We start from the raw sequence: 16,634 nt of genomic DNA, 5'->3' as shown, positions 1-16,634 counted from the left end.
AAATTAATGTATGATACCATCACACTTTACAGTGAACCCAAGTATTATAAAAAAAAATACGTAAAAATTTGTAAAAATTATAAAAAACTAAATAGAAAAATATTAACACTGACATAATATGGATTTTAAACTCCTAGTGTTTATACAGGGTCTTAAAAAAAACATATGATGATAGATATTATAGTATACATCATACTGATGATGAGTAAAAATAGGATAACTTAGTAAACATAGGAAAACTCAATCTTTTCTACGATATAAACAATTTTGTATATTAGTATCGTAACTGATTCATTGTTTTTTACGTGTCGTATGCGACGTGAAGATTTATATACCTAAGTGTTTACAAATCACGTTCTAAATGTTCTGATTCAATTTCCATACATGATTCAATGAAAAATTTTATCGGGAATCGGTAAATTACTGATTACTTATATTAACTTAAGTTAACATCAATTAGCCATTACTATTGCCATTGGATGAGAGATCTCTCTCTCTCATCTCATTAGATCTGTAATTCTCTCAAATAGGCTATCAGTCCTATTTATCTTAATTTCTCTCTTTTCATATGCAACACGTAAAAAAAGACAAGAAGTCAGTTAGTACACTACATACAAAACTATTAATCTCAGAAACGGTTGAGCTTTCAATCTATGTCCATTAGGGCTTTTTTAGTCAGTATGGTGTGTACTATCTATCATATAAATGGTTTTTTTAACACTTTGTGTCAATACCGTCATGATAAACCTAAAACTCATACTGTTAAATCCAGATTATGTTGGCGTTAATAATCACCAATACAGTGAGAATTTTATAGACACCGCATAATGTTAAATCCGATATTTTTTAGAGTCGTTTCGAAAAGGAAGTGATGCCAACGTGGCAACTGAATTCACGATCGCAATTACTTGAGAGAACAAAGCAAGAAACATACGTACTGCGAAAAGATGTAAATTACAGATCGGTCCATAAGCGATCTTATAGTATCCCATTTTAGTGCAATCCTCTGCACGAGAAATCAGAAACCCCTACCTCCCATTACTTTTTTATTTTCCCTTCGTACCTTCACAAAAGTACCGTAAATTCTCCGTAACGAGCCGAAGAGTAATATCCGACGAGGAACGCGTTGCATCTCTCGCGGCCGCGACGACGAGCAAGGGAATTACATCCACGATTAATCTCGAAGATGCTAAAAAAAACTGGCGACGGGGAAAGAGCCGGACGGCGTGCCCCATTCCACGACTGGTTGAATGGAAACTTACGGCACGCGGTTAAAATACCAGGGCGCCCATGTATTTTCACATTTCCGCTGCCGACATCGGCGACGCGACCGTAGGTGGGTACGTGTCTTTTATTCCGCGTAATGACGACGTCCACGTCTGCATACGTCGCACCGACAGCATCCGCGTCTGGAAATAGTGATAGGGACACATTTCGGGGATCATTTATCCACCGATTTAACGGCGTTGAGGAATGCGGGAGCCTGAGGACGCGTCATGTTAACACCAAAATGCTGCCTTTGAGGACCATCGTTCCGGAAATTGATGTCTGCTGCATGCGTCACGTTGCGTACTAAGAAATTCGGCATTTATTCGTCTCTTCTTCTTTTTTTTTTTTTAAAGAAAAGTTCATTTGATCAAAAGACCGAAAATTGCGATCTAAAATTACGAATGAGAAAGTAATGACAGCCCTGTTTCGACTTCTTTCAAAGCTACTCGAAGTAGCTTTCACCGCGACGTTTCAGCGCAATGTCGCTCTTAAAATTAATCACGCCCGGACGGGCGAGTAAAGTACGATATAAAAGACATGAATGTTTTTCCTTACACGCGCAGCGTTGAAGACGCCACCGGCGTTTCACGAGCAACGGAAGCAGTTGGAAAGGGCGAAGACAGGCGATCTGTTGAAGGCGAAGATCCAGCAGAGACCAGGTAGAGACGAGTTGGTTCGACAGCATATCCTTGAAGATGTAGGTCACGTGGATCCGAGTCTGGCGGAGCGGCAGCGAATGCTGAAGAAGGCCAGGCTAGCTGATCAACTCAACGATCAGCTCAGTCATCGACCTGGGCCGCTCGAGCTCATCCAAAAGAACATCCTTCATACTGAAGAGCCCATCGAGAGGGCGGTCAAAGGTATCTCGCGATAGCCTCCATAAAATAATTATATAAAACTCTCAAACTGATTGCTAAAATATCAAAACTTTTTGTAGTATTACTCATCATAAGATTCCTACGTAATTATTTTAACGATTTAACAAAATTATTTTTAGATCTGTATATCTAATTAAATTTTTAAATACTTCAGCAAAATCGTTCTTTCCGTGTACATGTCAACGCGATTTTTCATGACTAAATTCTCCCTCCAGAGGGTCACATTCCCTTCAAGGCCACCTGCGAGGGGCAAGTGACAAAACCCCAGCATCCGGACCACTACATCACTTTCGAGGATGACTCCCAGAGCTCGGAGGGTGCGCCTTCACCACAACTGGAGTCGCGATCGTCGGATGTTCTGGAAACTGCGGCCGCTTCTGCGGGCATCGTCACGGTTTCCTTGAGCATACCGTCGACCGGCGGTGCCGTTGTGGTCTCATCGACGTCTCCCGTCTTCCAGCAAACGTCTACGGAATCGACGATACAGACGTTCGCCGAACTTTGCAACACCGTTGTCGGAACGCAGCAGCAACAGGGTCAGCAGCAAGTTCCACAAGGTCAACAACACACGTCTACGCAGGTAAAGTTTTAGCACAGGAAAATAATAATTAATGCAAACATTTATCTTTTTATTGGGTTTATCGACACGCATCATTGAGCTCTCTCATACTTGGAATTAGCAGTTTTTCGAGCTCATTTCTAAACGTTTAGGCGGCAATGAAAGTGTTAATCGAGCGCGACGAAGATTAATCGCGCAATTCCCGACAATTCCAATATTTAGGAGGTCGCCGTAATTATGTCAATAGCGATCGATACCACGTGTCAGTCGTATTGTGGAAGTTTGAAAAACCACCGGACGATCTCTCTCTCTCTTTTAACAGGCGAGCCAAACGACGAATGGCCCGTCGACGACTCTCCTACCATTGGCGCCGGCGCCGAGCCCGATGTCCCTGGGCTCGACGACGTCCAGCTTGAGTCCCCTGTCTAACATCTCGATAGCGTCGCCCCCGGCACCGCCGCCGGCGGCGATCACCCCGCGGCCCCAGCCGAGCCCGATAGCCGCCACCGCCGTCCCCACGTGCCAAAGGAGCGACGCTCCCGGGAAGGACAAGAACAGAAAGAAGTCGAAGACCAAGAGCCAACCCAAGACCCGGACGATCAAGTTCCACGAGTATAAAGTAAGTTCACTTTCAATTTATTGTGTCAACATTTCGGCGACGAGAACAACTGTGTCATTCTGTGTGACTTGCACGAAGGAGAGCAGCGCGAGGGCATACGTCGTTTTTCTTTTATCGCCGTGTTGCAAAATGATACTGTTGGTTCTCTCGTCGGGAGGTATCGATTTTATTACGCAGGGCATTATGTCTTCACAGAACAGCTATTGAATTGCGATGAAAGTTATTAAAGGGTATTCTCAAAGCATCGAGATTCTGACATCACTGTTCACGATCACCGATCCATCGCGTGAATCTTTAAACGTAATAGATATTACGTAAGACAATTGTTGATCGATTAACACACTATTTTCTCTTAATATTTAAACAAAAGTAGTTTTGTAATAATACAATATTAAATACAGTATTAAATCGGCGGTAATTTAAATTGATTTCTACATTACGTGCGCGTTCGAAGTCAAATTGCTTCAATCCTTAATTTGGTAATTAACTCATTATTAGAACGATAAAACATTGATCTAAAGATTAGTAGATATTATTATTAAAACGGAAATTTATATAATGCTATCCTCTTTCTCTCCCTTATGTAATTTTTTTTAGTACTTTTGTTTGATACATCGAAATTATCTGGTTTAAACTTAAATTACTCGGCACTGCTAAATTATTCGGTTATAAACTCGAGCCAAAAGATTTTACCGGAAATACTCCGCTCAGTCGCGAACTAGTGAGTTCGATAAGCGATGAAACGAGAGGTGCAAAGTAATTTTTAATCCGAAGCATGACCAGAATGTACACAGAGGCGCGCGATAATTATCGTGTACCTGGAACGGCCGGGTGGCACTACAAACTAGTGGCGGAGTGCTCGCCGGTCAGCGTGGGCTAACGGAGGGCCGCATTTCGGCGTGGCAGCCAGCGCGCGGGGCAAAAAAACAAGACGGGCAAAAAGGACGACATGAGAGCAAGAAGAGGTGCTCGTGTAGAAGGAGGAGGACGAGGTAAAAATGAGAACGGAGCATGGACCGTGAATCTCGGCTCCCGTGGGCCGCCGCAGAGAGCAGCGAAAAGGCGTAGAGAGCCCTGGTCTTTTGGGGCCTGGAGGAACCTCGGAGGTAGATCGTATCGGGTGATTAACTCTCGCGATCTCCTCAGAGCGGGGCTCGAAGCCCCCACCTCGTTAGCTCTGAGTAATTCGAGCGCTAATTGCACCTAAGAGCGAAGAAGTCGGGGAGCGGGCTGCGCGGGGTCTCTTCTCCCCCAGACCCCGATAGACGCCGAGCCGAATCGAGCCGCCGGGCTCCGAACAGCGCGCGGGCCCCAAAACATCCGAGATATAGCGTGGCCGGTGTGAAAGCGAGCCGGGAATGGGCGTGCAAATGAGGGCGCAGAAAACATCTTGATGTATCATTTATCACTCGGCCTGGCCTGAACCGGAGAGCTACGTCACCTACCTACCTACCTTGGTCTCCTCTTCACCGGGCGCCAGACAGTGATGTCAGGAAAATATATCTCAAATCTGTTCACGGGTCGCGAGCAACGTTACGTAAAGCGAGATGCATAAAGGCGGGGTTTATTCGGGTTGCGAATCGTGTACAACTTGTTATAATAAATGGTCAAGCGCGCGAGTTGCATTTTTTATATTTTCCTTACGTAATGATTCTTGCTACAGGGACCGCCAAACGCGCAAAAGACGCCAGTGTCGTCTAACACTTCCGGTCTCGGCGGCGCGCAGCCCGGTGAGACCAGTTATGAGCTACTTCTGCAGCAGCAACAGCTGTTCCTCCAATGGCAGCTCGAGTGGCAGCATAAGGTACTGATGCATGCATTATAGCACGCGCATTACAGCAAAACTTTTTACAAGCGAAAAGAATTATATTATATATCTATCTAATAATTTCAGATAAATAATTTTTCTTTATCTTTTTTCTAAAAAACTTGTACCACCTTTCCCAAATATTTGCTTTTCGAATTCATAAAGAGATAGATCAAAAAATCTTTTTTTCCTTTTAATTTAGTATCCCCAGATCATCTTGCCGGCCGCGCAGAAGCCACTATCGCTCACAAGTAGCGGCGCGAGCGATGCTGGTAGCGTAAGCGGAAGTAGCGCGAACGCTGCCAGCCCGGCTCCGTCGAATTCTTCGAACAATCCTTCGGAACAGCCCCCACTGAGGCCTTTGGGCAAACTGGAAGATATGAAAGGTATATTGAAATCGCATTAGAGAAAGATCGGTCGCAAGAATCGGAAAATAATTTCGTGTATCGCGTTTGCAGTGAGTGATCTAAAGGTAGAACTGAAACGACGGAATCTACCAGTGTCGGGCTCGAAGCCGCAATTGATCGAGCGATTAAAGCCCTTCACAGAATCCAGCAGCAACTCGATCTCCAATTCTACTGGACCACACGTAACGCACATGGGTCATATCCTGATGGACACGCCTGGCCCGATGGCGACGGATGATTCCAGCTCTCAGGTCAAGAGTCCGTGTTCTATTGTGAAGGACGAGCCGAGCAGCCCGCGAACGGCCTCGCCCCACAGCGAGCACGACGACCCATTGAGTCCGCCAGGTAAAACGTCATCTCGATATCTCTTCGTTAGATTGAGCGCCACTTTAAGTGTTTTAATGTGCGCGCGAGAGGCGATGAGACTTTCGAACGAGGCTGTTGATTTGAGAGACAGCACACGTGGGTGTTTTTACGACGCAGTTCGTGTTTCAGGAGATGATATCATCAAGGTGCAGAGGAAACGGATAGAGGAATTACAGCGTGAGCTGTATAAGTCGCAGCAACAACTTCAGCAGATTCGTCAGACACAACCAACCACGGTGCGCGCCGAGAAACTGGCACTTCAGCAACATATACAAAATAAAATGCAACAACAACAATTGGCTTTGCATTTGCAGCAGCTTCAGCACTTACAGCAGCAGCAACAACTACAACACCAGCAGCAGCAGCAACAACAAAGCCAACAACAAACGCAACCGCAACAAGCTACGATTCATCAAATCAACGCGAAAGCGAGTCTTGCAGCTTTTCTACAAGCACAACCAAACAATGCCACTGCTATTCTTGATTCTGCGACTCTAACCGCGATTAACAACAAGAAGAATCAGTCTAAAAACAGCACTACTGTTCAAATACCTACGGCTATCGTCTTAAATTTGGCGAAGCCGACAAAGCTGAATGGCTCATTTCTTGGTGCTCTCGTGGCGCAAGCGCAGGTTCAACAACAGCAGCAACAACAGCAGCAACAACAAACAACAACTACAGAAGACATCAAACCACCGCCACCGCAGTACGACGAAGCTGCTAAGTTGCTGAAGGTACGATTATTTTTTATTATAATTCTAGAGAAAGGAAAATTATAATATTGAAATAAATTTTATATTATAACTCTATAATCAGTAATAAGTAATAAAAGTTGTAATGTTCAAATTCTTCTAACACTGTAAGTTATGAATAACTTTGTCACTTGTCGCGTTTTACTTACAGGTCAAAATCGAACCAGTCCAAAAGAGTCACATAAAAAGTCAAGTAGTTGACGACGTATTGGAAATTCTAATCAAGAATGGCGAACTACCACCAAGTGCCGCGCAAGATCCAGCCACTCCCACGACTCCAAATCGCCAGCTGCAGCCAAATCTGGTCTTCACTGCACCGGTGGACAGTCCAACTCAGTCGTTAGTTTTTACGGCCGCCAGTCCAATGAGTCCGATTAGTCCGATACCGATGGAGGTGTCTCATAGTGGTTGTCCGAGTCCATCGACACCGGCACCACCGCCACCGCCGCCATTACCATTAACCGCATTTTCCATTCAGTTACCTACTGCACTTCAACAGTTACAACAGCAGGAAGAGATTACCCCCTTCGGCACAGATCTTCTAACCTCCGAGGCCGAGCTGGACGCCGCGATGTTACTCAGTCCTCAATCAGTGCAACAAGCTTCCCCAGATCCTCAACCATCACAAGAAGTGACTCCCGATAATGCAAATTTGGATCTCAAAGTATGTTTCCTTAGAGAGGAAATTTATTAAGAAGAAGAAAACTATTTTTTGACGTATTAATCAAAATGATTACGATATAATTAACAAAAGTATAAGATGAAATTAGCAATTATTCAAATTAATATTATATTTTTCAGGAACTGGGATTGGACTTGGAAACATTGGATCCAATGGACTTCGTTCAACTGGATTGCGACATGCCGATGGATATGGACGATCCTGATTGGTTGGATTCCCTAATGCCGCAATCGCCACCGCCTTCAGCGACAATGCCATCGTCCAACCATCAGTCTAACACTCCATCAATCAGTCTCTCATCCACAGATATTTATGACCCATTATTAGGCAGCAGTCAGTACTCGTTTGATCTCTTTAACATGGAGGACTCTGACTTCAAGATGTCGTCCGACTTATCTCCAATGACCTGGGATAAGGTAGATTTTGCGACCTAGCCCGAGATACTCTCTTACAATCCGGCGTTATGTACTTAATTCTCGGTAATCAAAAGTATAATTCGAGATAGAAAAACGAACAGTGATTGCGTTGCTTGAGGTCTGTACAATGCATTTTATATAAGCTATTTCGTGACATCCTTGTCTCTGATGCATCTTGTAATCGACGTTATGTGTACTTATACGCGCGCGTCAAGACGAGAAATGTTGTTTTCAAAGGTATACCTAAAAAATAGGTACATAATCGCGCGGATCGTTATCGTAATTAACAATTAAGAACGAGAGAAGGCTGTCGAATTATAAACCAGTGTTTAACACACGTGTCATTTTTCGGTCTTCTTCGATCACAAACGCTAACGCATATCATTCTTTTGATTGATGGTCTATCAGAAAAATATTTACATATATATAAAATATATATATATAAATATATATAAGATTTATATATGTATACAACACATATATAACACTTATATGTATATAAAATGTTTTTCTTCTTGAAACTAAAATCTGAAATAGCGATATGTGTGCGTGCATGCCGCTCGTATATAAAAAAGAAAAGGATCTAAAATTCCAGGACCGAAATCAACTTTTAAAATTCTCCCAAAGAGTCAGTCAGCTTACAACAGGTTTTTTAAGCTAGTTTTTACTATCCAGTCGTGTGTTGCTTGGGTTTTAATAACTGCGAGAAATAGCGTATGTGTCAAATCAAGGAGACGAGAAAACATTTGCGTATATGATCCCCTCGGATAATCCTCTTTCCAAATGCCTACCCCTCTCCCGCAACCGTAATTAATCTTAACATAACTTTGCATAATTGAACACTTACAGAATCTAATATAACAATAATTGTAAAGATATGCATACATACGCATATATACATACGTATACACATATGTAAAATATACTTCTACGTGCGCCTGACGTCTACGAATCGTGTAACGTTTGAATACGCGAGTTCGGGGGCCTTCCAGCGCAGCTATACATATTTTCTAAGCCACAGAGCATGTGATGTTAGGAATTATTGCGTATTTTAATCGATAATCATAATAATAGCAATGAAATCGTAGGAATGGCTGCGCGCGCGAGCGAGCTACACAATCGCCACCGGGATCGGTTGCCACGGCGCGGTCCTTCGATCTTTCCACCGCGACTAGTAATCTTTTTGTTGTTTTGTGACATTCCATGTTTCCAAACTGTATGAACAAGAGAGATCGAAGCCACGCGTGTCGCGAGCCGCAACCATTACGCACATCGCACGACAGGCGATCGCTACGTAATCGAAGGATTTCGTCTCGGAACATTGTGTGTCAGACGAGAGTTGCTTTGTGGGTTAAAAAAATGTCGTTCTGTCCTGTTCTGAGACGTTCCTCGGAGACCAAGCGGCTTCGGACTTTGACGTAACGACGAGGGACCGCGATGCCGATCTCGGTAACGAGAGCTTGTGTGTATTTGTGTGTGTGTGCGTGCGTGCGTGCGCGTGTGTGTGTGTGGGAGATGTATCTTAAAAAGCGTGATTGCTTGCCTGATGAAATGCAAGAGAATCTTTAATTGTGACAAAACATGAAGATAAATCGTATCTTTGAATAAAAGTTACACAAAAATATTCGTACTTTGAGTACATGTATGAAAAATATCTGAATATTATATTTACTTCTATTAATTTTTCAAATACTTGACTTCATATCTAAACTACTTTTTATACAGGGTATCCCGAAATTCGTGGGTAACATTATTGCAGCGTGAAACTTCGTGTCTATGTCTCTATGAGATAATAAGTAACGAATATGTTAAAGTTACAATTTTTGAGATTCCCTTAAGTGAGTACATGTGGTATGTGTTAATGTTTATGGACAGCGATGGTGCTAATCGAAACCCCAATACGCAGCGATCGATGGTTTTTCTAAATAAGAAGTAATAAAATAAAATAAAACGTCGCGGTTATTTTAATTCTTTTTTTAGAGAAACACTTGTAATGATACCGCAACGTTCCGAATTTTCCTCGCAACCAACGTGCCTCGAAGTGTTGTTTTTTCTTGCGAGCTTTTTAGTTCCACGCGGAACTAGCGTTACGTAGTACGAATAAAGAGAGAATGCCGTATTTAAGTTGTTAGTTTTTTTGAATGTGAGAAAATTAGTGAGGTGTATTCCCACAATCTCATTAGCGAAACACGGTACATTGGTCCGCGATCGTCATTTCCTCTCCCGCATTCACCAGAGAAAGAGCAAACGAAAAAAATGCAACATTCCAAACATATTCACGCTTCATGGAGAATTCTAAAGACCTCGAGGTACTGCCATGTTCCGTGTGCGCGAGAGCCCTGACAGAGGAGACGAGGAGCGCGATCGTGCGCCCGTAACGCATCGCCGAATCCGTTTGAAACACGCGCGGAAATAATTAAGCCGGAACTCAGTGCATTTAATTAAAGGAACCGGTTCGTCTTCCTGTCTTTTTCCCTCCCCTGCTCTAGCTCTCAGAGCCAGTTGCAGAAACATTCTTTTTTTATCGAATAATTACTAATAAGCGTTGATTCCGTAAATCTTATGAATTTCATAATTTATTTATCATGCCAAGAGAATCGATCGCTTATAAATATATTTTGTAAGTTGCACAGCATCCAAGATACTGTTTTTTACTCGTAGCAAACGGCTCGCGAGGCATCAATCAATTTGCAGCATTACTGCAGATTTGTCGTAAAGGCTGCTTTTTTAATCGCGTTTTGCTAATATCTGCATTTAAGATATCGCTACTATATTGCGCCTTCCTCCTGTTGTCTTAGGCTTTTAGAAATGATAAATACGGCCTGTCAAACTCATCTGTCACGAGAAACGGAACATGGCATCGGGGTGAGAAACGAAGGTGCCAAAAAGAAAAGTATCCCTTGCTACAAGCATTATGTAGAAAATCGTCACACTCGTCACCATCCGTTGCCTCATGACAATAAGGATTTTATTGTTCTCTGTAAAATACTGTATATATAAATGTGTAAAATATAACGAAAGAGATTGTGTGTGTTTTGTAGTAGCGAGCTTGACATATAATGAATTTATTTAGGGTAATTAAAAGGCAATATTAATTAAAAAGATCATATTATATCATAAAACGCCGCATCCCTATCTTATCGAACTCGCGTCGCAACTCGAGCCACCATTCTTGGAAACGTTGCAATCGCGAAATTATTTTAAGTTCGAGTCGTTCATCATGATTCTGCCGATGATTGATCGATCTGTCAGGCTGTGCGAATCTGGTAGTCTGTCGTGTGTGGTGCATCTGCAGTGTATGTGCGTATACGTATGAGTAATAAGTCTTTATGACTAGCGAGTGCGAACCAGGACGAAGTAAAGGCAGCCAAGCAAGGTGTAAAGTATGTAAACCGATTGCATCTATACATGTATACATAGCTTCGTCGAGTATATAACGAATCGTGCAGTTGCATCGACAGAAAAACGATGCAGTAGCATCGCGCGCGCACACGCGCACATACACACACACACACACAAACACATGCACTCATATACACACATAAAAACACACGACGCGTATACATACATTTGGTATGCGCATTACGTGCGCGCGCGCATGAGGAGTGGTATACATATAAGTTTTTTGTTATTAAGTATCATTGAATTTATTGTAATGATATACTCTTAAGTAACGATCACGTAATTATTGCTAGAGAGAGTGTTATTTATTTTTATTTGTTGCGAATTTATCGATTGCCTTCCATTTGAGTAAAATAAATAAATATAAAGTTATTCGCTAAAGTGTTATTTCATTCTTTGCCTTCCCATCCTTCCATCTCGGATTGCAATTCTTGAAAATGTAGAAAATTCTTGGAATTTTAGATAGCGCAATCTCTTCAGTATATTCTCCTGACAGTGTTGATTTTGAAGAATTTTAATTCGAAAGGTTGAATTCTCGAAATTGTGTGATTCTTGAAAATATTAGAAAATTCTTGAAATTTTATATAGTACATCTTTCTTACGGATTTTTGTGATACTTCATCGATTTTTTAGAATTTAGATATTTGATATTAACATTCAATTTTTATCCGCGATATCTGTGCATTAAAAAAAATTTCAAAAAATAAATTAATTATATTTACAGTAATAGAAACTAATCCTATACTCAAAGAATATGTAGATACATTGTAAATGTATAAAAGAAGAATGTTGCAAGAATTAATCCAGTTGATCCAGTGCGCCATAGTTGTTGCTACGTAGAATTATAATTTGATTAGTAATTAAATATTTAAACGTAGTGATAGAGTATTTACTAATTTCAAAGGATTTCTAAGAGGTCCTCCACCACTCCCGCCAATTCTAATCGACAGTCTTCTTTTCTTTGGACTGAAATAACGTGTTATTTAACACCGTTATCATTACTTTTTTGTAGTAAATTATTGAATTATCGAATGAGCGTAATGCTTATTATCATGATACATTTAATATTTAACAATAAATAAAATTTATTGAAGTTATATCTTGAAGAATTTTGTTATAGAACATTAAGTAACACGTATATTTTTATATTTATAAAATGTTTAAATAATTCACGAATTATAATTTAACACATGGATCAATAAGTCCCGAGACTAACAATGAAAACAACATTTTTTTTGCAAAATTTTTGTTTATTCATCAACATAATCACCTTTTAGGGTGATACAATCGTTCCAACGCTTTTCCAATTTTTCAATACCATGTTTATAAAAAAAATTATCTTTCGCTTCAAAATAAGCGTCAGTTTCAGCGATGACCTCCTCATTTGAGCCAAATCTTTTTCCCTGGAGCATTTTTTTAAGATCAGCAAAGAGCCAGTAGTCACTGGGGGCTAAATCTGGCGAGTATGGGGGGTGGGGAAGCAGATCAAAGCCCAATTCGTTCAATTTTGCCATTGTTTTCATCGACTTGTGGCAGGGTGCATTGTCTTGGTGAAAAAGGATTTTTTTTCTCTGCATGTGCGGTCGTTTTTTTGCGATTTCCTCCTTCAAACGCACCAGCAAGTCAATATAATAATCACTGTTGATCGATTTACCTTTTTCGAGGTAGTCAATGAAAATCACGCCATGCGTATCCCAAAAAACTGACGCCATGACTTTGCCAGCTGACTGCTGCGTTTTCGGACGCTTCGGACGGCTTTCGCCAGCTGTGCGCCACTCAGATGACTGCCGCTTCGACTCTGGAGTGTAGTGATGTATCCAGGTTTCGTCCATGGTCACATAACGACGCAAGAAATCTTTTTTGTTGCGAGTAAATAGCGATAAACAGCTTTCTGAATCATCGACTCGTTGCTGTTTTTGTTCCATCGAAAGCAATCGCGGCACCCACTTGGAAAAAACCTTTTTCATCATCAATTTTTCATGAAGGATAGTAAATACACTTCCATATGATATCTGTGTCATCTCAGCAATCTCACGGAGCTTCACTTTACGATCTTTCATTATAATTTTGGTCACTTCACTCACATTTTCCGGTGTAACGGCTTCCACAGGTCTACCCGAGCGTTCAGCGTCATTTGTGTCGGTACGACCACGTTTAAACTCGGCAAACCACCGACAAATCGTTGCTTTTGATGGACAAGAGTCCGGGTAACACTTTTCAATCCATTGTTTCGCTTGCACGGTGTTTTTACCCATTAAAAAACAATGTTTTATCAGAACACGAAACTCGGTTTTTTCCATTTTTTCAACAAACTACAAAACGACTTTACTCCAACCTCGATAACTCAGCTGTTTCTGGTCCGATCGACTTAAAATTTTGACACGTTTCAAGCAAAGGTTAGTACTCTAGAAAGACGTGGTTACTGGTTTACTACGAGCGTCATCTCTGGGTTAGTCTCGGGACTTATTGATCCATGTGTTACATTATACTTTTTAAAGCAATTTAGCATGGACTCGCACCATATTTATTTTCGAGACTGTGATTGTATCGCTAATATCAGAGAGAAACCTGAGAGAGACCATGCCGGCCTCTTTCCTATTACCCTCGAAACCTCCCGTATATTACCCGCGCTAATACATCCATTTTCAGTTTGGGAACTACGTGACTACATACATTTTCTGACACTATCGATAAAATCGTATCGTCAAAAGTAGATGTTGTTCGTTTCTGTACTAAATCCTCAAGATAGAAGCCTGCCAACTAATCCATAGGAGGAATAATTTAATGGGTCCTTGAACGAAAAAATTTTAATTTCACATCTCCTACATATGTAAATAAAAATTGTTGAATTTTAATAAACCGAATTGAAAATTCAAACAAGTTGATTTAGTGAAATTTTTGTCTTATCTCGTCGAAGAATATTTATCTTATAATGTCTTACAAAATGTTTCTGTATGCAAATTTTCAGCCCATTTTTACCAAACATAATTAATAGTATGCATTAAAGTTTCTATAATTATTAGCAATTATAGTGACTTTTAATAAATTCAAACTTTTCTAAACATATATTGTCAATTTAAGGTATATTTAACAAAAACGAGTTATAGAGGCCCTCCACTCCCTCCCCCCCGCTCCCAATTTTATCGGCGATCCTCTTTTCTTTGTAAGAATACTTACTCATAATAGTAGGGGAGGCCAAGCGGGGATTTTGGGATTATATTTAGCATTTCGTATTATATTTAGCATTATTCGCGATTATGTTTTAAAAAGGAATGTAAAGAAGAGCGGCACACGACACGGCTACCTACTTGTATGAGCTTCGGTAAAAAAATGATTGCGCGGTAACTACGTGTATATGTAAACGTGAACGCGCCGCTCGGTGCCACCCCGTGCCATCCCTACCCCAAGGTCGCGCGCCGATTATCTAACTGTCGAAATATTAACGTTAACGAATATTACAAAATCAGTAAAATAATCTACTCGTTACGTTTTAATACTCATCGATGAATATTACAAGATGCTTTATTATATGACTTTTGTTTTATTTCTTGGATTCGTTACGCACACAACTCATCTATATCTTGGACCGGTATTCATAGTCAGAGTTTATATTCAAGACCGTCTCAAGTACAGTCTTAAGAAGTCACGAAAAGAGGGCCGTATTAACGTCTTACTTAAGACAATCTTGAAAGAAGAACGGACTATGAATACCGCTCTTAGATATCTCTAATTTATACATCTGTAAATGTATAATATGAATTCTATTTATACCCATTATTATATTTAGTCCAAATTGTTTTATAATTTAAAAAATGTTTGCATTTATCTTTATTTAAAGAATATATAATTTATAATTAATCTTTATTTAAGTGTAAATCATTAAAGAAAGCAATAAAGATTGAGATATAATCCTTAGTACACACCTTAGTTTTGGACAACATTACTAGTTGGGCACCCTTACATAATTTATCAATTCGCGTTCGTGGATATCTAATTTTCGTGGATTAATGCAGATTAATGCGCGACACGCGGAGCGACTTGTGCCACACGTCTACCTCCCTCCGAGATCGCCGAGCGAATGCCGAAGTGATGACGTAATCAACTACCGCGCCGCGCGCGGCGCGCTCCCCCTCGCTTTTCGCCAGGCGTCGTTCAGATATTCAACTATTGCATATGAAAAATATTCACGATTTATTCAATTATTCGTATTTTATATAATTTTGACAAACGGGTATCGTCGTACATTTCGGGCTTTACTCTGTGGCATCTCTAGCACAGAGCACTTGTTCAATCCTATATTATTTGTGCGATTCTTGTAAACGTAATTAGTAATTGTTCGCGTGCAGTATTTTTGATACTCCAATATTATGTCTCAATTTTTATTTCTTTTAAATAATTAATATTAAATAAAGGTTGATAATATTCTATATATCTTTGATATAAAGATACATGTAAATTTTTTTATTCTTGCGAAAAAATTTACGCTAAATACAGCTTTGGCTAAAAGTATTAAATATCTTGTTAATCATTATTTAATTTTTCAGCTAAAAAATTAATTTATGATACTACTATATTGCTGCAAATTATTCCGTTTCAAGAATTCTTTAAATTCTTTACGTATAATAATGCTGATCATGGCTCTCTCTCTCGATAAAATCGAGAAAATAACTATTACAATTTATTTAAAATAAAAAATATTAAATAAGTTCTAGAAATAAGTTCTAGATTGATTTTGTTTATATACATAATAACAAACAATATGACTGATTAATGTGATCTAAATCTTTATTTTATATAAGAAACTACCGTCTGTGTTGCAATACATTAATTATTACGTTTTTATTTTATTTTAAAGGGCTACCTTCTGTTGCAATATATTAATATTATATTATGCAAATTTAGCAAGTGAGTATTAATATATATATACACATATGTATATATACTGTATGTGTATACAATATATATACATATACATGTGTATATGTGTATAATAAAAAGCTCTTTTTATAAGCTAAAGAAATATTTAAATTTTATTTCACCGAAATTATAATAAAATAATATTATTAAATATATTAAAATGTAGATCAAATTATAAATAAAATACATATTTATATACAGATTGAAATATATGTCCATATGTAGGTACATATTTAAATCAATAATAAATATATATTTATATCTGTACCTATTTTATTTCATGCTTTTTCTCTTTTTTTTAGTACATTTTTAGTACTTTTTTTTAAGTGCATTTTTTAGGAAAATTACCTCCACTTCTATTTTTTCTGCGGCGTAAATCCCAACGCGGCGTATTTGCTGGAGTTACCCTAAATATTCTTCGATGAGATAAGACAAAATTCACTAAATTAACTTGTTTGAATTTTCAATTTCGTTTAATTAAAATTCAACCATTTTTATTTATATATGTAGGAGATGCAATATTTTTTCGTTCAAGGACTCATTAAACTATCCCGCCTATG

At 39.5% G+C, this 16,634-nt stretch overlaps 1 protein-coding gene across 4 annotated transcripts in view; it reads left to right on the top strand.

Annotated features, from left to right (window-relative positions):
* LOC108757857 (MKL/myocardin-like protein 1) overlaps positions 1-8,154 on the top strand; it is a 223,559-nt gene extending 215,405 nt beyond the window's left edge. For 3 of the 4 annotated variants that reach the window (XM_018502517.1, XM_018502514.1, XM_018502516.1), the window contains 9 exons: positions 1,833-2,129; positions 2,363-2,727; positions 3,029-3,325; positions 4,989-5,129; positions 5,335-5,518; positions 5,591-5,884; positions 6,023-6,639; positions 6,809-7,321; positions 7,459-8,154. In XM_018502517.1, the coding sequence (XP_018358019.1) occupies positions 1,833-2,129; positions 2,363-2,727; positions 3,029-3,325; positions 4,989-5,129; positions 5,335-5,518; positions 5,591-5,884; positions 6,023-6,639; positions 6,809-7,321; positions 7,459-7,773 (3,023 nt within the window). In that variant the 3' untranslated portion in view covers positions 7,774-8,154. The remainder of the gene's footprint in view (positions 1-1,832; positions 2,130-2,362; positions 2,728-3,028; positions 3,326-4,988; positions 5,130-5,334; positions 5,519-5,590; positions 5,885-6,022; positions 6,640-6,808; positions 7,322-7,458) is intronic. The other variant, XM_018502515.1, reaches the window with a different exon arrangement.
* Positions 8,155-16,634: the final 8,480 nt, after the last annotated feature.

The sequence above is a fragment of the Trachymyrmex cornetzi genome, unplaced genomic scaffold, assembly GCF_001594075.2.
Source record: "Trachymyrmex cornetzi isolate Tcor2-1 unplaced genomic scaffold, Tcor1.1 scaffold147, whole genome shotgun sequence".
NCBI classification, from domain to species: domain Eukaryota; kingdom Metazoa; phylum Arthropoda; class Insecta; order Hymenoptera; family Formicidae; genus Trachymyrmex; species Trachymyrmex cornetzi.
The sequence above is the reverse complement of the archived record's forward strand: the minus strand, read 5'-3'. Positions and strand labels throughout refer to the sequence as shown.